At 45.0% G+C, this 23,213-nt stretch overlaps 1 protein-coding gene across 1 annotated transcript in view; it reads right to left on the minus strand.

The window, feature by feature from the left end:
* Positions 1–453: 453 nt before the first annotated feature.
* The window catches only part of LOC147420755 (Cytokine-induced anti-apoptosis inhibitor 1, Fe-S biogenesi), a 29,380-nt gene continuing 6,620 nt past the window's right edge, over positions 454–23,213 (minus strand). The window contains exons 5-9 of the mRNA XM_086505136.1: positions 1,485–1,551; positions 1,290–1,409; positions 1,045–1,184; positions 869–943; positions 454–761 (exon numbers count right to left, since the gene is read on the minus strand). Coding sequence (XP_086361262.1) covers positions 723–761; positions 869–943; positions 1,045–1,184; positions 1,290–1,409; positions 1,485–1,551 — 441 coding nt within the window. The 3' untranslated portion in view covers positions 454–722. The remainder of the gene's footprint in view (positions 762–868; positions 944–1,044; positions 1,185–1,289; positions 1,410–1,484; positions 1,552–23,213) is intronic.

Genomic DNA, 23,213 nt, shown 5'->3' on the forward strand with positions numbered 1-23,213 from the left:
TTCCATTAATGCACTAAGGACTAACACACATACCCACCAGAAACATGCAGAGCACATGAAAGTACTATTTGGCTTGCTGACAGAGGTACCAGCATACAATCCTGCTTAGTCAAGATCTTTCCTCCTTTGTCCTATTCAGCGACATTTACATACGCAAAGGTAACTAGAGGAAAGCCAAAATGGCAGATTTACAGCCTTTATGCCAACGACAGACCATCACATTCCGAAATGGGCAAACATAGCATGCTTTTAAAGCACAAGCCCAATTCCCTTCATGTTTGGGTGTGTGTGTGATGCATCTAGAGCATGAAGGGCACTAACTTATCTTTCCCCCTTTTTTCTTACCATTTCAGACATTTTGAAAATCACAAAAAACAGGCTGTGTTATTACCAACTTGACAAACATCCACAAACAGAGAGAGAGAGAGAGAGAGAGAGAGAGAGAGAGAGAGAGAGAGAGAACCGCCTACAAAAGCAGCTTGGTATAAAAAGAAGGCCAGGGAAAAGCCAGAGGACTGTTGAATTATAGCTTTGTAAATTTACCTGGCCTTTCTAGTAACAGGGGTTGAATCAACCTTCTGAATTGCAAGGTTTAGCTTAACTTCACCCCTATGGCAATGCTTGTTTTTACAAGAACTCTTAATATTGGTCGGTACCTAGCCAGAAAACTTGGGGTTGAATTACTGAAACGAGTTTGTTGTCATATGTGATGAGCACGCCGATCAAACATCAGCTGTCAATAGCATTCCAGAGAGAGTTATCTGCGAAAGACACCAACGTTAAGCTCTTAAATATTAAATACTGCCTAAAGCAACAAGAGCATACAAACACTGGTACCATACTGTAATTATTTGCTCAAAAATAGTACCTTTTCTCCAGGCTTGAAAGGCGGCATGCCCTTGTAAGGACAAGTGCTGCATCGGAAGGCATCTCCAAGCCCACACTAGCAAAGCAGACAAGATTGATTAGCTATGGTGTAAAGAACCCGCTGAGACACCGACTTGATCGTTACAAATTAGACTCAAATTTTGCAGAAGATTGTACATTTCCACAAGCTGATTGAGGGGGATTCTCAAGTTCGTCCATTGTCAATGAAAGTTTTCCTGAACTCTCCATTTCAGCACGGCCACAAGTGCAATTTTTGCAGGCCTTTTTTCCAGCCTTGCCCACTTCACAATCATCCACTGCCATTTAAATAACACAAAATGCAATGTCAGAACAATTCATAACGGCTGGTGAAAACAGTTCATGCAACTTGCCCATCCTAGGTAACTAAATAGAAGGCATGCCTTTGGGTAACACAGGCTTCTTCAGATCCTCCTCTGTGAGCAAAGAGTCTTCATCAATCAAATCATAATCATCATCAGCATCAAGTGCTGGTAGCTTGACAGCACTCACCCCTCCAGAACCTATTGACAACAAACAGATATACTCTCAGGAAAATGTACATGATGTGCATTACATGACAGCACTATCCGTAGTACCTGATTTAGTCTTCTTCTTCAAGCTAAAAGAAACTCCAGTATCCCAACCAGGCTTTTCAGCCCTTACCTGAAAGTTGCACATAAGCTCTCTCTCTCTCTCTCTCTCTCTCTCTCTCTCTCTCTCTCTCTTCTATAGAGAGCATCTTCTCAACTCACAGGGAATGGGTTTGTGATTCGTCTCAGCTTTATGGATACACATCTATCTCAATGGTTACGGTGTGCCATTGGTCAGATACAAACATCTTCACAGCAGCTTGAGATTGAGACTGGTAGATTCGGAGGGATACCAATGGCTAGCAGGATATGCCGTCTATGCCATACAGAGCCAGAGACAGAGACACGTTATATACGTCAGTGCACAGTGTATTACGAGATACGGGGTCGCTTCCACTCTCTATTCAGAGAAGGCTTCGGACCCTTCTCGAGAGTCGTGAGCTATCAGGAGCAGAGATGTGTTGGCCTGTATCTACTTGAGTTACAGAGACACGGAGATAGTTCACTAAGGAGATTTGGAGAGAGACGATCCCAGAGACAGATTACTGATTTCTTCACACCAAACACTGGACAGATAGAGCAGCACAGCATTGACGGAGACAACAGAGGATTAGAGCCATACTATCTCGACATCCAGAGTATAGATGAGGATGGATCCATCACCCATTGTATCTTTCTCTTGTATTGGGCACCCATTGTATCAGTGATCGCACATACCCCACGCAGTTCGAGCTAGTAGCACTTATAGATTCATTTTAGTATTTCTTTTTTGTACTCAGGCACGATACCAGATTCACAAGTTTGTAACGGATTGGTCTCATAGGTCATTGCCTTTTGAAGATGTTAATATATATATCATTTCATCCATCTCTCTCTCTCTCTCTCTCTCTCTCTCTCTCTCTCTCTCTCTCTCTCTTTTTTGGAAAAGGTCAGGGCTGTATATTACTGAGTACAAAATAATCCCAGCGGATGCCAAAATAGCCTATCAGGTGGGGTGTACAAGCTGAATGAAAGGAGGAGAGCCACTATAGTGACTACTTGACTAGAACAATCTCATGGTGGTCGGTGTGAGGAGTGGAGGAGACTCTCTCTCTCTCTCTCTCTCTCTCTCTCACACACACACACACACACACACACACGCACAGAAAAGGGGCTGTATTTTGTGTACATATGAGACCTCGGGAGATGCTCAATGGCCTATCTCCCGGAGGAAGTACAAAAGAGGAGTGACACTGTGTAGGCTATGTGAACATCAAGGTGGTCTGTACAATGAATGTAGGATCATTGATCAACCATTGTGGGGGTGCATAATGCCATGTGATTTGGCCTAGATCCCTAAGAAAAAAAACTGACAACCGTGCCCATGTGTGGAAAAAGAGGTATCGATGCTGCTCAATTGCCCTGGAGGAGCCGGCTGAAGAATCCCACTCACTACGAAGAGTATGCAACGGCTCTCTCCAAATGGATGACAAAATGGTGGACGTAGGGGAGGACTGTGAGCCCAGAACGTCAGACGCATTGAGCCTTCCACAAGCGTGATGCTGCATATCGTGGTGAATATTGTGTGTCACTGGCATAAATCCAGCTGGTGATCTGCATATGGGACCATCTGTAGAGTGTCCAGTCTATAACCAAAGGGAATAAGCATAAAGACCGGACGTATGGGCAAGCCCTGGAAAAAGTTGTACGACCCCGGAAATTGCAAAAGCCATACAACTTCCCCCCACGTCACGAACCCATCGTGGATTCCCACTCGAATCAACAAACAACAAACTGCCATCCACATTGGCTGCGCAAAAGGACAAACCCAAAAATAGTGCCTCAAAGACTTGCGCTCTGAAGTACATCTCTGGCAAGTCGAGTCATGACTATTGATTGTCGACCAAGTACCAATAGGCAATCCTGCATGTGCTAGCATCCACATGAAAAAACATATCGTATGGCTGATCCAAAGGTCCAAATGCATGACCAAAACTATTCCTGGAAGGCGGGGAGGATGCACTAATCCTGCCAAACCTCTTCATCGCCTGGAGGGTGAGGAGGGCGCCGAGTCTGCAAAAGAAGTACTCAAAAAGGAATAGAGGGGCTGCATCATGGCTCAACGAAGGCCACTGCCACTCACCAGGATCCCACTTCAAATGAACAAGTGGCTTTCCTTGCCAAATCCACAATCTCCAAAGTGGTGCCTCCTCAATAGTGAAAACGAGGTCAACATAGGACCTCCTTAGGAAAGAGCCTACCACTGTAACAGGCTGCCAATGGGCAGTCAACTGCTGATCAAGCAAGACCTCACCTTGAAACTCCAAACTAATGTGACGTCCATGATGACCTGTCTCCGCAATGCTAAAGACAAGATTCTCTTGCTAAGCAAGAGTCGAGTCTCCCGATAAGGATCGAAATACACCCACCATCCTTGATGAGAAGGTAAAAGTGTTTGTCCCCTGATGAGGCCGTGCCAATCGGGTGGAATAGCCTCATCAATCTCTCTCATACGGACAGCAACCCCTCTGCGGATCCCGCCAATCACCTATGCTATGTGCCCCAACCAAGGAAGCTTCTAACCAACGATGTAAAGAGCCTGTTGACCCATCATACCATCTAGCCCAATCAATGTGTGTCCTCTCGCCTAACTGACGGCCTTCTGAATCTATCACATATGCATTCCATACAAGGGGCTGCCTCGCTACCTCCTCAACACACGAAGGTGTGTGGCGAATCAAAGCAACACGTAATTCCTTCCAAATCCGCAACAAGCAGCACATAAATGATGACAAATGAGACGTATCCAAGGGTGCATTTATAAAGATGAATCTCATGTCCGGCAGCAAACACATTTAGTATCTAGAGAGCCAAAATGAGATGTATGTGACAAAGAATGGTGTAAAAACTGTTTCCAAGGCTCTGCCCTTGGAAACAATCCGGGAAGTATCAGCTTTGCAAGCAATGCCTTGCTTTGCATCTCTTGATCAATAATCTCCAGTCCTCCCTCCTCTCTAGGAAAAATGATTGTCCCAATGGACTCATGGCCGAGTATCTGTAGAGCCATCTAGGCCACCCCACTCAGGCGCTTCAAACGCGCCATGTTGCAAAGAGTCATGCAAGATATTGTGAACCAAGCCAACGCAAGAAGAACCTGATTCACCACAAGAGCTTCGCCAGCCAAAGATAAATGCAAGGATGACCAGTGGCAAAGTGTCTTTCTGATAGACTGCAGCACGGGTGCAAATTGCTGCTCAACTCACACATCAATGCCGACATGTAAACCCAAATATCTACAAGTCTGCCCTCTAGGTAGCCAAGTGAAATTATTCTGCACACCCCACTGACAATCCACATCCACTCCTACGACAAAACCATGTTCTTTAAACGAGATCTTCTTAAATGAAGAAGTTGGTAGAAAAGAGCTCCAAAATCTCTCGCAATACGCGTCCAGAGAATCTCTCTTGGTCATTCGAAGATGATTCCAAGCCGTTCGTATATCTCGTTTGTACTCCCGAGTCAGCCAAGAAGAAATAAAAGCCTTTTAAATTTCACCATTTAACCGGAGCTTCCTTGTTCAATAGAAGGGTGGACCACCATGTTCGAGCATTTCCCTTGAAGAAAGAGGTAGCCCTCCGAATCTTGGAGTGCTCTGAGTAATGCCCTCCAGAGAAAGCTATGTCAAACTGCTGTATGAAGGCCAAAGCCCTTAAAGCATCTCGGAATCCAGAAAAAGTGTCAAACTTAATTGACTGTCCTCCTTCGTTAAATTCTCTAACTTTTTTGCTTTTATCTTTGAGAAAGTCATACTGGTTGGCTTTATAGAAATGCTTCTTCTTCGCGTAAAATCTATGGTCGTCAGAGTCCGAACTATCTGAGGACGAGTCCTCTGTAGAACTGTCAGAAACTGGGCGAAACTTAGGCTTCTTTGCATTTTTTTTCTTGCCCTTTCCGAAGCTTTGCTTTTTGCTTCGCTTTTTCCCTTTCCTGTCTTCTTTGCTCGAGTCAAAGGAGCTAGAAGAAATGTCAGAAGAAGAAGAAGCACTGGATAGTCCTTCGCACACGCTTCTTCTGCTTTCTTGCAGATGCAAAGGTAGATTGACAACCCAAATAACCTGGGAAGTCGGTTCCTTTCTTCTACTTTTTGTCGTGCTTTTTCACTTTGTTGTTCACGTCAAAAAGCTGACTAATCCATGCATCAACCACCTCTTCCAATTCTTGTTCTGTAAACATCCTTGGAGCAGGAGGTTTCTTGAGTGCCGGTTTGATGGGTGGCTCTGTGGCCTTCTGCCAATGGGTGTGCACCTCTTCGAAGGATGTCTGAGTCAAAAAATTTGCAAATTTCAGATCCTTCACAATGTTGGTCATCATCTTTGTTGCGTCGTCAACCAATTTTCGACGTTCCATCTCTTCAATCTCTGCCTGAGTAGGCCGAGGTGGGCCGTACTCTTCAAGCAATCTTCTTCATGATCTCTTCCCGCATCCCCAGATGCAGAAGACGTAGATTGTTCTCTGTTAGAATCCATAAGTGTCGAGAGAAAAGGATCGGATTTCCGGGTAGAAGAGAAATCGGCCGAGCTATGATACCATTGTAACAAACTTGGACACTCCAAGTCAAGATTCTACCGCCACACAAAAGAGATTCACTTCAAAACAGTTCACAATTCACACTTGATTCGACACGGCCCGGCGTAGTACCGTGCCTAGAGATATTGGCCCCAAAGACTGGTGCCCCTTTTGGTATTTCTTTTTGTATTAATCTGTGTTCAAAGTACAAGAGAGTGGGTAGGTGCTCACTCTCAGACTCTGCGTCCAGATGCTCTGAGAAGTGAGGGCCTAACCCACTTATTTATTGGTTACAAGGGATGCCCAAAAGCAGAGCCCCAAAAGCATTCACTTTAAAAGCTTCTTAAAATAAAGCTTTTGAGCCAAAAGCTGCCAATTCAGCCCACGTAATTTCCAGCCAGCGTAAAAGCAGCGAGTCCGTACGATTTTGCCACGTCAGCAAATCAATGCAAAAAGCGGGATCTTCTGTATAGCCTGTCAACAAAAATGGTGCCGCAAAATCCGGAGCTGTTTGCCACATGTCATGCCAGCCAGATGGGGTGTATCCGGGTCTGCTGCCAGCTGGTGTGAGTGTGTCCACATGCCACATCACCAGTATGTGAGTATTCCACTGGCTGACAAGAGCATGTAGCAGCTCAGTCCAAATAGTTGTCAAAGTGGTGGATGTCGAAGACTATGAGCACAGGATAAGAGCAGCACAAGCCTTCCACAAGGTCCAAAGAGTGACGCTACAGATCGTAGTAAAAACTCTCGCGCTAGTACATGTCCAAAAGATGACATGTATCTTGTCTATATCCCAACCCCTGCCATATCCACAATCTCCAAAGCAATGCCTCCTCTGTAGTGAAAACAGAGTGCCTCTAAAGAACCCACCACTCTAGCAGGCTACCAAATAGCATCCAGCCGTTGATCTCACCCTGAAAAACCAATCTAATGTGATTGCCATGATGCCAGTGCATGCAATGCCAAACATCAAAGTCCCCCGCTACCCAACAATCGGGTCGCCAGAGTTAAGATCTGAAAACGCCCACCAACCTTGATGAAAAGGTAAAACAATCTCTCTCCAAATGAAGCTATGCCAATCAGCAAGAATAGCCTCATCAATCTCCCTCATACAGGCAACCCCCCTCTGCGGATCCCATAGATAGCACCAACCAAGGAAGTATCTAACCGACGACATCAAGAAGTTTCCATACATCTAGCCCAATCAATGTGTGTCCTCTCTCCTAGCTGACATCTGTTACTTATGAATCTCTACTTCCTCCACACAAAGTGGGTGTCGAATCAGAGCAAGGCGCAAATCCCTCCAAATCCTCAACATCCAACACATAAATGGTGACATAAGAGACATATCCAAAGGGGCATCAATAAAGATGAATCTGATGGTCAAGTGCCAAGCTCCAGCACAGCACTATCCATAGACCCGATATGAGAAGAGGCACGTGACAAAGCATGATACACCAATTGTTTACAAGGCTCAGCCCCAGGAAACAATCTGCATACTATGAGCTTGGCATGCAATGCCTTCCCCGGCATCTTTGGATCAATAATCCCCAAGCTTGCCTCCTCTCTAGGCAATATAACTATGTCCCAATGTACTCGTGGTCGTGTGTCAATAGTTCCATCCCAACTACGTTACGCACTAGGGGGCAAAGCGTGCCATGACTCTAGAGTGTAGAGTCATCCAAAATGTAGCAAGCCAAGCCATCATAAGTACTTGATTCACCACAAGGGCTCAACCACCCAAAGACACGTGCAAGGAGGACCAATGGCAAAGCTTCCTCTTGATAGACTGTAAAACTGGCTCAAGTGCTGCTCAACAGACACATCAATGCCAACATGGAATCCAAGTATCTACAAGTCTGTCCTCTAGGCAGCCATGCGAAATTGTCATGCACACCCCATTGACAATCCTCAGCAACTCCAACAAGAAAACCAAAAAAATTGTGTCAGTTAATGAGTGCACCACTCGCCAAGAAAAAGGTATCAAGAGGATCTCGTAAACTGTCCAAAGTGTGTGTCATAACGTGCACAAAGCAAAGTGTCATTTGCATATTCCACATCCAACAAATCTAGCAACCAATCCAAAGGCATAGCAAGACCTCGCAACCCTAGAGTCCTGCAATGCAAAAAAAGCGACATGGCCTCAGCAAAAAAAATAAAGAAGTAAGCTGCCACCCAACCCTGCACTTATTAGCCACTCCCACCCTTAATTCATTGCGCTTTATGAGAACACAAATCTGTGCGAAGCAAATCGTGTTTCGGACCATTAATGCTAGTGTGATGCAATCCATTGACATTCCGAGTAACAATATGCAAATTCATGTGACAAACAATGATGAACGTGAAACCCTAAAGACATACATCAATTGTAGCAGCGACTACAAGACTAGAAAACCAATGCCGAGCCCTCTCAATCCTTGGCCGAAGCCGTGAAACAAGAGCTAAAGGAAGAGCATTCTAATTACGGGGATTCTTTTAATAAAATTTCGTGTAAACTTTGGAAGTGCCCACTTGCTCTGTCTACTCTTTGGTGGGACGCGTATGTTTTCAGAATAGCGATCGCTTGAAGCTCTGATACCACTGTTACGGGGACAAGCACCACGTGCCAACGGGAAAGAACAGACTGAACAACTTTAAGCACTTCAAATAACAATTGAACTAAAAGAGATGCACGACACGAGACGGGGAGTGGCAGAGTTCCACCCCAAGAGAACATTGGCCCCAAACGTTGGCGCCCCTTTCGGTATTTCTTTATATTGCTTGAACTCAATACAATGCGAGTACTCGAGCTCTGCACTTTCACCGCAAAGAGTGCTAGAGAATGAGCCCTCTACACATATTTAAAGGCCCTCGGCCTATGAAAAGCAATTACATGAAAAGCTTCAAACACAATAGCTTCTGGTCCAAACAGCTGGTGCTGAAAATCAGCCAACACAAATTACGGAAATCTGTACAGCTGCCATGTCAGCACAGTCAACGCCAAACACAAAAATCCATATTGTTGCCACGTCAGCTGTCAGCGCGAAATCAAGAAATCCGTACGATTGCTGCCACGTCATCATTCTCCACACTTTGAGAGTGTGTGTGTGGAGGTTCCACTTTATTTAATCTCTTTTGGTCACTTGGGCCCCATCGAACAGGGTCCCGTAAGTTGGTGGGAACTCTTCAAAAATAGGCCTCTCGGTGAGACTTTGCAAGTTGATGTGAACTTCTTCTGCTTCTTCTTCTTAGAGTTTAGGCCTCTCAGCCGGGATCTGCAAAATCTCTCTCTCTCTCTCTCTCTCTCTCTCTCTCTCTCTCTCTCTCTCTCTCTCTCTCTCTCTCTCTCTCTCTCTCTCTGTGGCGTGGACACCCCAACCGAGAAATCTACGACACATGAGAAAACTACAAACAACTCGATTGAACTTAGAGAGAAAGAGAGAGGAGTCGACATGAAGCGGCGGAGTTTCGCTTCCATATGCACTAGCCCCAAAAACTTGAGCCCCTTTAGGTATTTCTTTCTTATTGATGCTTCACAAGGTACAATGTCCGAGGGTCCTCTCTACGTAATTGCTTCCAAGCTAATCTACCAAGGGGAGGGACCCTGGCATACTTATAAAGAGTTACAAGGGGGCCCAAAAGCAAGGCGCCCCCAAAAGCTGCAGTTCCAAAAGCTCTTCTCCCAAAAGCTAGCACCCAATAGGCTGCCCGCGTTTTGCAGAATTCTGTAAAGCTCACTGCGTTAGCATCTTTCCACTTTCCTAGTGGGTCGTACGATAGCCACGTGAGCAGATTGTTAGACTTTTTTTAAAGGGGGGTTAGGGCCCCTCCACCATGATGTGAGAATTGGGAGAGGTTAGGGTTTTTTAAGAGTTTTATCAAACCCTGACCCCCTATGGCCTCTCAACCAATATCTACAAGTTGCCACATCACAAACTTGTGACATACCCCCGGCTTGAAAGAAAAGTAATCGCCCTCAAACAGGTCTGCCAAACAGACATAGGACAAAAACTAGCTCGGTAGACTCTGACTCTTAATGTACTCATGCACTAGAGTACTCTGACTCTCAAGAGTACTCATGCACACTAGTGCACACATTAAGCACTTGCACAAAGCCGACAGTCACTAAACATTGACATCACATTAACCCCACCACAATCTCGGAACATCACAATCACATCATTTCCCCGTCGCGATCCTTGATGAGAATCATGATCATTGTAACTTATTTAGCAATCACATCCAAACCGCGCTGATCTTTTCAGCAATGTCTTGATCTACTAAATCTCGTTACTATCACATTCGCATCACCTGTCGGGTGACTAGATAAAATGCTGCAGTCATTTTATCTTTTCGACACATAAACAATACACACATGAGAGGGCATATGTAACAAGTTTAATTTTAGAAAATTCCATTTCAATGTAGATCTTTTCATAAAATCATTCAACAAAACACTGTCAACCTATCAATATCCCTAAAATCTCGAAGAGAAATTAGTGACTTTATTCCCATAAAAGGTAACCTACGACAAGTAGTGGAGTGGCTCCCCTCTTTTGCAATCTGCACCACACCAAATTCAACCTACTGATTCATCGCTAACCAAAAGCCTCAAGATAAAGCACTAGTATCTGAGAAGAACCTGCTAAGTACTCCTCCATCCACTCTGCATCAAGAGCCAGATAATTTTTGAACTTGATCAAATATCGGCGGACCAACTTACCTTTCACCTTTCTTTCCTTATATGCTAGGACCTGTTAGAACGAGAATCTCTTCTGTCCTCTTCCACTTCTCGTTGCTCATCTAGCTCCCTGTCTTGTGGCACCTCACCTTTGAAAGGTCTCAATGGACTCACATGGAATGCATTGTGAATCTTCCAAAAATTTGGCAACTTCAATCGAAACAATACATCATTTATATTTATTTGTACCTGGAAGGGCCCATAGTATCGCATACTAAGCTTTGAGAAAAGCCTCTCCTTACCTTTCAGCTTTCGTAGGCATGCTTTCTCACACCGGAGTAGCACCCAATAATTCTCCTTCAACTGCAAATCACATTGATGCCTTCTTATGCCGTGCTTGAGACTTCTACAAAGCCTCCCTACAACTGCAAAGGTGGACATCTAGATCGTGCGAATACCGATCTGCTTCAAAAACCTTGTCCTTGGTGCTCAGAATCGGTGCAACTATAACAAACTTGGGCACCCCAAGTCGCGACACGAGAGAGATTCACTTAATACACTTCACAATTTAATTGAGTCGACATGGCGCGGCATAGTTCCGTGCCAAGAGAGATTGGCCCCAAAGACCGGTGCCCCTTTCAGTATTTCTTTCTGTATTAGTCTTTGAGCAAAGTACAACTCCCGCAGGTCCTCAGCTCTCAAACTCTGCGTCCACATGCCCTGAGAAGTGAGGCCCTTGGACTGGATGCCAAAAGCAGAGCCCCCAAAAGCAGTGAAACTCAAAACAATGGGTCCCAAACGCAATTGGCTCTAAAATCTGCCAAAAACAGCCAGCGTAAGTTTCGGAATTTCGTACAATATGCCACGTCAACATGTGAGCGCGAAAAGCGGGAATCCGTACGACCCCAAAGACTTGCGCCCCTTTCGGTATTTCTTTTCGTATTGATCTTTGAGCAAAGTACAACTCCCGCGGGTCCTCAGCTCTTAGACTCAGCGTCCAGATTCCCTCCTAAGAGGTGACGCCCTTGGGCTTCTTTTATTCTTACAAAGGGATGCCAAGAGCAGAGCCCCAAAAGCAATGTGACTCAAACAACGAGTCCCAAAACCAATTGGCTCTAAAATCTGCGAAAAACAGCCAGCGTAAGTTTCGGAATTCCATACAAATATGCCACGTTAGCATGTCAACCCGAAAAGAGGGGATCCGTACGGCTGGTCCATGTGGCATGTCAGCGCCAATTATGGGTGTCCGTACTGTCTGTCGTATCGTCTGCCACGTCATCTGCATGTCATGGTCATGCCACGTCATCAATTTGTGATATTGTTGGCGGGGATTTTGTTTTGGTTGACATTGGAGGATTGGAGGCAAGAGATACAGGCAAGGCGACGCAAACATCTTAGTCTAGTCTTTCCTCTTCTCAGAGATTATTCACAACACAGACTGCTCTGTCTGGTTTCCCTACTTCTACAGGAAGATTACGGTGCAAACAGCTTGGTCTAACCACACCTCTTCTTAGAGGCCCTTCACAGCACAGACTGTTAAGTCTTGCGTTCCCCTCATCCATACCTACTGACAGGGACACCATCCGGTGATGGTCCCTACAGTCTATCGGTGACTACTGTAGCTTATAGAAGCTTCTACAGTGCAAACTCTTTAGTCTGGGTTTCCTTGTTTCGAAGGACGTTTACGTCGTAGATTGCTACATCTGCCCTTCCTGGAGTTTTTTCACAGCTTAGCCACCTGGCCACACAAGGTTGCAGGTTCATGCATTAACAAGCTTCCGATCATTCTCATGACGGTTCCTAGGCTTCCCCATGTTCTCCAGACAGTTTGACTACAGACACCACAAATCCTATTAGATAGGACACTTGCAGGTCTATTGGCACTTCTTTCACAAGGAGTTGTTTTCACACTCAATTCGGAACCTTCACGCAATATCTTCACCCTGTATTGGTGGAGTACAACAATTTGCTACACTGCTCGTGACGGCACTTTACCATGGAGATCTCTCGTAGGTTGGAACACCCCACTGCTGCTACACTCATGGAGTATCCTTCAGTGGACATGGCAACAGACATCTTCATCATTTGCCTCACATCTTCAGCTTCACGCGAATTGTTCAGAACCAAGTGCTAAGAGGGGGTGTAAGGTGCAGCGGAAGTGAATGTTGAACTTTGCTCAAGATGAGTGCTCCGAACTGTGCTCAAGGTGCCTTTTTCTTATGGAAGGGAGAGCCTTCCGTTCCTTTAGTGAGAGAGTGCAATGGACACAAACAAAGTGGATGAACACAGTGAATAAAGGTGCTGAGACTGAGATAGAGAGAGAAGAATATTACACTAGAGATGTTGTCAAACCCTCCTCCAAGGGCCCCACTCTCTATGGCGAGAGCCGTCTAGTATTGATTGCACAAATCTCTACAATGCTTTGGACTTGCCGACGATGTCGACGACAATGAGGACGATGACGAGACGGCGGGCTGAAATCTGAAAATGCTAAGGGCAGAAATTTGCAAATCTTTATCTGCTGAATTCTGACTCTATGTCGGTGACGATGTCGATGGCGATGGTACGACGACGATGCGCTGGAAACGCAGACGCTGAAATCTGCGTTTTCCGGGCTGAATCTGCAAACTTCGCGGGATCTGACCGTGCGATGAGGATCTGCTGCGGGAAGGTGAGATCTGCGAAGTTCGGGGGTTGTTCTGTTGTGTTTAAGGGCTGAAAACTGAAAACGCTGATGCTTCTTGGAGTTCCGTCGCGGTGAATCTGCAAAATGCTATGCTGATGCAAAAACGCTAGGGCTGAAATCTGTCTACTGTGGCCGGTTGTCCTGCAAATGTAAAACGCTAGGCTTCTTGATTGGTCTTGCTGCTGCCGCGGCTGATTTGTCGTGCAACAAACGCAAGGCTGCCTGTGGATGAAAACGCTAGGTCCTTGCAGATGCCAAAACGCTAGCTCTGTTGATGTGGGGGGTCTTACTGAGAAGGTGGCTATTGAACTTTGGTTCCTGCTGCCTCTTCTGCCAGAAAGTGCTAGCGCTAGGTTTGTTTATATATTATCTTAGCAAAATTGCTCTACCTACTTTCCAACAAAAGTCACTTAAAAATAATAAGTGATAAAATGTCGAAAGTAGGGAAAATAAGTCTATGCACTGTAAAAATGCTACTGTATGGGTTCTGATGGAAATCTGATGATCATGCTATGTGCAACGGGAGGATATGCATCTAATCTAAGTGTCTGGTTATGCACAGTCTGCGAACAAACTCACAAAAGTGCCAGATCACTTCCTATTCTAGACTGACTTGACTGAACTGAACCCTGGTCATGTTGTAGCTTGTCCACGGACACATAGGGTTGGATGTGTCACGTGACATCCCCTCCTTTTCAAAGTGAGGTACTGGCACCAAACTGTATGGCGTCGAGGGAGATCGCCACCAGGGTCTCCAATCCCGGAAAGGACTCGTCGCCGGCTCACTCTGATGCGTGGGTCATGCGATACTTGAACTTCATAAAGGTCTGCAACGCTTGCTTCTTTGGGCTGCGCCGAAAGCGACACAAAGTCTCCTGTGGCTCCTTCAATGCTTCATGCTTCTTCCGTCTTCAAGAATCTCCATGGCTGAAAATTCCTGAAACAACTTCCAACACAAAACCATGAACATACCTATTCCATGTAAAGTGATTGGAAAAAATCTCGTCTTCTCAAAAGACTGTGCATGCAATGTAGATGAACAAATAGACGGAGTGTCAACCCATTCATCCAAGACATGCAAGCAATGAGATCGAATCTTTTCATTCTGATCTAAATCAATCAACTGTGGCAATTCACAACAGAAATGCCCATGCTTGGTGCTCGTACTTTCATGTGCTCTTTCTACAACTGTGTCGTGCCAAGAAAGAGACATGGAATGTGACTTCCTTAAATGCATACTTTTCAGCTCATTCATGAGTGAAACGTGCTCAACGTACAAAATGTCATGCCTAGGAAAAGGGATCACATAAAGACGCTGACTAGAATATAGGAAACGATCACGAATGAAACACTCGTACAATGCGTGCTGACTAATCATACGAACACATAGTACTTCCTGTAAGGCTTCTTTGAACCTAGGCTCGAAAGCCAAAATCGGTTCTTCGTGATTGATGGAATCTACAATGAGGTTAGCTTCACTAGAGAAAGTATCAACTAACACGTCATCCTTGTGAACAATCACATCATCTGTATCTTGCAAATCATCATGCTTGTGAGAAATCACATCTTGATCATGCAAATCTTCATGCTTGTCAGTATCATGCTTATCATCATGCAAATCATTTGTGTCATGCTTTGGAAAAGAAGAGACGGAGAAAGTCTCCTTTTCCTAATCCTTTTCAAGCTGCGCCTGCACAATAGAAAAAAGTCGCAAAAACTTTTTCATGTATTGGTCGCTCTTCTCTTTTATTGCTTTGTTCTCGCAATCAAATTGCTGGTCTTGCTTTGTTCTCGCGATCTATTGTCACAAAGTGATGACGTGGCGGACAGCAGAAACCCTAATTTCTGCCAGAAACCCTAAAATTCTTGCAAACCCTAATTTCTGCCAAAAACCCTAATTTCCGGAAATCGCGGAGGCTAAAAAAAAAAAGACACAAATTTTTCTTTTTATATAAAAAAAAGAAAAGACTCTCTAAAGAGAGAGAGAGGACTACTGCTTTTGATTTTAAAAGCTTTTGGGGCTCTGCTTTTGGGCATCCCTTGTAACCTTTAAATTAGTGGTGAGGGCCTCACTTCTCAAAGCATCTGGACGCAGAGTCTGAGAGTGAAACCCTAACCGCTCTCTTGTACTTTGATGATTGATTAATATAAAAAGAAATACCAAAAGGGGCGCCAGTCTTTGGGGCCAATATCTCTAGGCACAGAACTCCGCCGGGCCAGTGCAAATCTATTGTGATCTGTGAATTGTTTTGAAGTGGTTATTTGGTGCTGTCACGGTTGATTCTTGACTTGGAGTGTCCAAGTCTGTTACAGTGGTATCAGAGCACGGCCGATTTCTCTTCTACGGGAAATCCGATCCCCGAAAATTTTTTTTCCGCGGCACCTATGGCTTCAAGCAATGATCAGTCGACTCCCTTTGCATTTGGAGATGCGGGCAGGGATCACAAGGAAGATTCCGGCAGAGAGTACGGCCCGCCTTGGCCTACTTAGGCGGAGCGGCGAGAGATGGAGTGTCGCCAGTTGATCGGCAATACAACAAAGATGATGCTCAATTTTGCCAAGGACCCGAAGATGGCAAAATATATGAACCAGACCTCTTTGGAAGAGGTACAGATGGAGTGGCAGAGAACCACAACACCACTCCCGAAACCCGCTCTCAAGAAACCTTTTGCCTCCAAGAAATATACGGAGAAGGAACTGGAGAACGTGGTTGATGCACGGATTGCTCAGCTTTTCGACGTGCAAAAGAAAGACAAAAAGCATGGCAAAAAGCAGAAGAAAGGTACTGACTTCCCGGGATATTTGGGTCGTCGGTCGACATTTGACAAGGCAAAGAAACAGAAGAAGCGTGTTCGATTTGAAGGAGTACCCAGTTCTTCTTCTTCTTCTTCTTCTGACATTTCTTCTAGCTCTTCAAATTCGAGCGAAGAAGACAGAAAAGGTAAAAAGCGAAGCAAGAAACAAAGCTTCGGAAAGGGCAAGAAGAAGGCTACATCTCGCCCAGAGACTGACAGTTCTTCTAAGGACTCGTCTACAGATAGCTCAGATTCCGATGACGGAAAGTTTTATGCGAACAAGAAGAATTTTTACAAAGCCAACCAGTATGACTTTCTCGAAGAAAAAAACAAGAAAGTCCGAGAGTTTAAGGAAGGTGGCCACTCGATCAAGTTTGATACTTTTCAGGATACTCAGATGCTTCGAAGGCTTTGTCTTTTATTCAGCAGTTTGACATCGCTTTCGCGGAAGGACGCTATTCAGAGCACTCCAAGATTCAGAGAGCTACCTCTTACCTTAAGGGGAATGCTCGTACTTGGTGGTCCACGCTTATTTTAACAAGAGTGCGCCAGTTAAATGGCTGAAATTTAAGAAGCTTTTTATTTCTTCTTGGTTAACGCAAGAATATGAACGAGATGTACGAGCTGCTTGGAACCATCTTCGGATGACCAAGAAAGATACAATCAATGCTTATTGTGAAAGATTCTGGAACTCTTTTTTACCCGCCTCTTCATTCAAGAAGATCTCGTTCAGAGAACAGATTGAGCGGTTTACCTTGGGTCTACCTACAGCGATCCGAGATCACTGCTTGGAACAAAAGTCAGCTTCTATTCAGGAGTTGATAAGTCATGCGAAGCGGGGCTTTGCCATTCACTCTGGCAGTCTGACCTACCCCACAGATGAGGCCATGACACAACGAGCCGAACAGACTTCTGGGAATGAAAGTAGAATGAAAAAGAGCAACCCAGAGAAAAAAAAAGGATGCACGACCCAAGCTTACTCCTGAGGAGAGAGCTCGCTTCATCAGAGAGGGGAAGTGCTTTGGATGCGGGGAACATGGACATATCTCCGCGAAGTGCCCTGATAAGGCACAGAAAGAACAGAATGATAAAGACGACGACAGGTCTGAGAGTTCGAGAGCAGCTGAGGAATGTGGCAGAAAAGGCAGATAGAAAAGCAGAACTGGTACCACATGGCGTGGGACCTGCACCGAATCTAATGAATGAAAGTACAAACTTTGCCGCTTTCGGGGCAAAGTGAAGGATCGGGAAGCTCTTTTGAAGGAGCCAAGGCCAACTTCTTTTCACTTGGAATTGGCGGCTCGATTTGGAACTACGCCCGACAGACTGACGCCACAGGCGGAGGTAATTCGACTGGCACCCGGATGGGATGTTGCCATTACACCGAGCATTGGCAAACTTTGTTTGCAATGACAGGGGTGTTCAGGGCACGCGAGTGACGTTCTACTCGAGATCCCTTGGTACCACAAGAACTACGCCGTGGTTGACTATCGGGCCGAGAAAGCGACTTTGATAAATGAAGGGCTTAGAGATTGTACTTGATGAACTTCAGTTTTCTTACTCATTCTTTTGGGAGAACTGAACGATGGATAAAGGTTGAATATGTTTTGACCTGAAGAAAAGAACGCCAAGATTTTTTTCTCCACGCTCATGCCGATTGCTTTTGAGAGGGCCTGAAGATCATACCATTGATCTGATATCTGGAAGCACGCCGCTGAATCGGCCACCATATCGTGTGAGCCGAGTTCAGAATGAAAAGATTATGAACCCAGTAAAAGACCTCTTGGAAAAGGGTCTTGTCCAACCTAGTACTTCACCGTATTGCTCTCCAGTGTTGTTGGTTTTTGAAGAAAGACGGATCTTGGAGAATGTGCATCGATTATAGCGCTCTCAACAAAATCACCTCAAGAACAGATTTCGGATTCCTAGGATTGATGATATACTTGACAGGTTACAGGGATCCTCGTGCTTTAGCAGGATTGACTTGAAGAGTGGATATCATCATATCAGGATAGTGCCGGGAGACGTCTACAAGACAGCTTTTCGGACGACTTTTGGGTTAAATAGTTTTTGGTAAGCCTTTTGGCTTAACCAATGCTCCTGCGACATTTAACCGGATGATGGACAGGATTTTTTGAGAGTACAGGCTATTTGTTGGCACTTTCTTTGACGACATCATTGTTTTCTCCACGAATGAGGCAGAACACAGAGATCGTCTGCTTCAAATCTTTCAGGCATTACGAGATCACATGTTAGTGATTAATGCAAAGAAAAGTGAATTTTTCCTACCAGAGATACACTTTTTGGGACACATTGTGTCAGCAGCACAGCAGGAGTGCAAATGGACCCGGCCAAGATAGAGACTATCCGTGATTGGCCCAATTTGAGGAATGTCCATGAAGTTAGAAGCTTCTTGGGACTGTGTTCGTACTACAGGTGGTTCATACGAAAGTTTGCAGAGGTTGCTTCCCCTTTGCATACCTTGACACAGAAAGGAGTACCTTTTTCGTGGGGACCCACAGAGGTGACTGCCTTTCGGACATTGAAAGAGAAATTGACTACGGGACCTATTTTGACTTTGCCGGACTTGCAGAAGTCATTTGAAGTATATTGTGATGCTTGTGGTCATAGTCTAGGTGCGGCCTTGATGCAAGAAGGCCATGTCATAGCTTACGAGAGCCGTTTGTTCTCTAGGCCGGAGATGACAACACAGATTTATGAGAAAGAGCTTTTGGTGGTTATCCATGCTCTTACTCAGTGGCGGCATTACCTACTCGGAGCGGATTTTATTGTCTTTACAGACCATCAGAGTTTGCGCTACTTCTTGTCACAGTGCCACTTCCAGATTGTCCATGTGAGGGACAGAAGAATGTGGTGGCAGATGCTTTGTCTCGGAAACCGTTGGTTCTGGCTATTTCCGCGATTCATCATAGGAGCTTCGAGGATATGGTCGATCAGTATGCCACAGATACAGATTTTGCAGATATTTTTCACACGGATACGGGATGGGGAGACAATAGCTGGATACTCCCTTCGGGAAGGCTACTTGATGAAAAAGACTATGTTGTGCGTTACACAGCCGTTGAGGGAAAAGGTTATGACTGAATGCCAATGTCCACCTTTTACGGGTCACCGCGGCATTGCTACCACCATGAAGGGGGTAGAGAAATACTTCTTTGGGCCGAGACTCAAAAAGGATGTGGAAGAGTTTGTGCGCAGTTGCTTGGTATGCCAGAAGGTCAAGTTTGACAGGCATAAGGCACAGGGATTGTTACAGCCTTTACCCATACCCACCCGCCCCTAGGAAAATATTGAAATGGATTTCATTTTTTTGATCTCCCAAGAATACAGAATGATCATGATGATTTTCCAATTACATGGCACGTCTGAGACGATTCTCTCAGACAGAGACCCCAGATTTATGAGTTGGTTTTGGAAGGCAATTTGGGAGAACATTGGCACGCAGTTGCAGTTCTCGTCATCGTTCCACTTGCAGACTGACGGGCAATTTGAGATTGCCAATTCAGTGATTTTAGATTTATTGAAGTCTTGTATCTCGGATCAGAAGACTCAATGGGAAAAGAACTTACCTTTGGTGGAATTTGCCTATAGTAACACGATACACTCTTCGACGGGGAAGACGCCATGTGAGATTGTTCAAGGTGCTGCGAAGGTTCCATCCTTCCTGAGCACGAAAGATTAGATATTTGAAGCGGATGAATATTCGCGAGACTTGGATACGGCTTTTGCCAAGGTTCGCGAGACTTTGCAGGAGTCTCAAGAACGACAGAAAAAGGCAGCGGATCGCCATCGTCGCGACTGGAAACTGAAGGAGGATGATTGGGTGCTCTTACTTTTGAGAAGGCACGCCTAAGAAAGAAAAAGGGAAAGGAGAGGCTTTTTCCAAAGCTTAGTATGTGATACTACGGACCTTTCCAGATTACTGACAAGATAAATGATGTCTCCTTCCGATTGCAACTGCCAGATACTTGGAGGATTCACAATGCATTGCATGTGAGTCTCTTGAAACCTGTTAAGGGTGATGTCCCTGATGATGGGGAGCCTGATGAGCAACCCAAAGTGGAAGAAAACAAGGAGATCCTTGTTCCTGAAGGCACATAATGATACGAAGAAAGGTAAAGTCCGAAGGCGAGTTCTTGGTTAAGTTCAAGAACTTTCCTGCATTTGATGCGAAGTGGATGGAGGAGGAGGACCTAGCAGATACTCCTCGGATTGTGAAACTTTACCTCGATGTTTTGGTTTAGCATAGTCTACTCCAAACGAAACCCAGAATTCAGCTTGGCCGGAGATCTGGTGCAGTGGGATGCACAAGAGGGGAGTCACTCCGCTCCCTTGTCAACAGATGCCTCGATTTTGATACTAAAGTCACTGATGTCTCTTTGAGCTTCAGGGTACTGAGAGCTGACAGTATTCTGCTGGATGACTTTATGAAATGGAATTCCTGATTATGATACTGATTTGTTCTTGACTTCTTGTGAGTGCAGGAACTGATAGACGAAATGACTGCAGCATTTTGGTCTGATTGATCTCGAAAAGACATGGTTGCAATAGGGGTTAGTCAATCGGACATCGATGAGGTCCCGATTGGACCTAGATGTGATTGCTAGCTACATTGCCGATAAATCATGGTCTAAGATCCGAATGAATGTTGAATGTCATGTGATGTCCTGTGATGTCTGGTGATGTCGTATGATGTGACTGTCGATTTCGTACATGTGCTAGATGTGTGTTCCTAGTACGTAGGTACTAACAGTCAGTGTCTGCTAAGACGATTTATGGCTTTTGTCGGTTTTGCAGGCGTAATCGCGGTCGATTACAATGATTTCAAGAGGGGGGTATGTCACAAAGTGATGACGTGGTGGACAGCAGAAACCCTAATTTCTACCAGAAACCCTAAAATTCCTGCACACCCTAATTTCTGCCAGAAACCCTAATTTCCGAAAATCGCGGAGGCTTTAAAAAAATAAATAATTTTTTTTTAAAAATGAAATGATGAGCGACGCGAATTTTGCTTTTTTTTATATTAAAAAAAGAAAAGACTCTCTAAAGAGAGAGAGAGGACTACTCCTTTTGATTTTAAAAGCTTTTGGGGCTCTGCTTTTGGGCATCCCTTGTAACCTTTAAATTAGTGGTGAGGCTCTCACTTCTCAAAGCATCTGGACGCAGAGTATGAGAGTGAAACCCTAACCGCTCTCTTGTACTTTGATGATTGATTAATATAAATAGAAATACCGAAAGGGGCGCCAGTCTTTGGGGCCAATATCTCTAGGCACGGAACTCCGCAAGGCCAGTGTAAATCTATTGTGATCTGTGAATTGTTTTGAAGTGGTTATTTGGTGCTGGCGCGGTTGATTCTTGACTTGGAGTGTCCAATTCTGTTACATCTATGGCTGCCATTCTTTCTGTGTAGTTACGCTCTATGGCTGCCATTCTTTCTTCGTGTGCACGCTCTATTTCAGCTTTTCGTTCTGCATTTCTTGCTTTGCGTTCTAACTTCTTGTCCATCATCCTCTTGTCGAAAGCCTCCATAGGAGTTAGTGCAATCCTTGTCGTACATGGGGAAGGGTCGAAAAAACCTCCTAGTGAGGAAAACTCTTCTTCGCCACTCCCATGCTCACCACCTCCAAGCAAAATATCCATTCCGCTTCAAGTGATGACCATCCATTGAAGTCTTGGGTTCTTGTGGTCCGGGGTTCTTAAATTCACGAGGAACTTGGGTTCTTGGGGGTCTTGGTTCTTGGGCTCTTGAGTTCTTGAGGTTCTTGCGGGTCTTGAGGTTCTTTAGGTTCTTCTTTCGCTTGCAATCTGTGTTAGAGAAGGATCTTCTCTTCACTCGAGTTCTGCTCTTTTCCGCGGGCGCACCCCTTGGCAGCCTTGCGCTCACACCAAGGTACCTCACGTTGATTGGTCGGGCGCTAAGTGCACGGTCCGCTCTCAATGAGTGAAAAGAGGCACAAGGGGAGGCTGGACAAGCCCTCTTTCTTGGGTTCCCTGTCACTCTTCAAAAACACGATTAGGAATCGACACGCCCAAGCGGACTTGGGTTCGTGCGACCTCAACAAGCAAAAAAAAAAATTATGTGGTTCTTGTGGTTCTTTCCTTGAGTTATACAGAACACTGCCAAAGCTCTGCTACCAATGTAAGGTGCAGCGGAAGTGGATATTTAACTTTGCTCAAGATGAGTGCTCCGAACTGTGCTCAAGGTGCCTTTTTCTTACGGAAGGGAGAACTTTCCGTTCCTTTAGTGAGAGAGTGCAATGGACACAAACAAAGTGGATGAACACTGTGAATGAAGGTGCTGAGACTGAGAGATAGAGAGAGAAGAATACGACACCAGAGATGTCAAACCCTCCTCCAAGGGCCCCACTCTCTATGGCGAGAGCGGTCTAGTATTGATTGCAAAAATCTCTACAATGCTTTGGACTTGCCGACGACGATGAGGACGACGACGAGACGGGCTGAAATCTGAAAATGCTAACGGCTGAAATCTGCAAATATATCTTCATAAGTTCATAATAGTCTGAACTCACGAATTATAAGAGGGAATAAAGCACTCATAAAACTATAAAAGCAAGGGACACACGAAAAGAAAAGAAAAACAAAAACAAACAAACTAAATCACTTTGTTTGCTACGAAACAAAACTAGATAAAACAAAACATTATTAACTTAAAAATGTTTTTAGAAAAGGCATGTGTAAAATAAGTTGACGCAACTTACTTGGCTTAAAACAAGTACTCAACTTTAAGCAAATCTTTATCTGTTGAATTCTAACTCTATGTCGGTGACGATGTCGATGGCGACAGTACGACGACGACGCGCTGAAAACACAGATGCTGAAATCTGCATTTTTCGGGCTGAATCTGCAAACTTCGCGGGATCTGACCGTGCGGCGAGAATCTACCGTGGGAAGGTGAAATCTGCGAGGTTCGGGGGTTGTTCTGCTGTGTCTAAGGGCTGAAAACTGAAAACGTTGATGCTTCTTGGTGTTCCGTTGCGGTGAATCTGCAAAATGCTACGCTGATG

The sequence above is a fragment of the Adiantum capillus-veneris genome, chromosome 28 (assembly GCF_014529385.1).
Source record: "Adiantum capillus-veneris isolate H3 chromosome 28, ASM1452938v2, whole genome shotgun sequence".
Lineage (NCBI taxonomy): Eukaryota > Viridiplantae > Streptophyta > Polypodiopsida > Polypodiales > Pteridaceae > Adiantum > Adiantum capillus-veneris.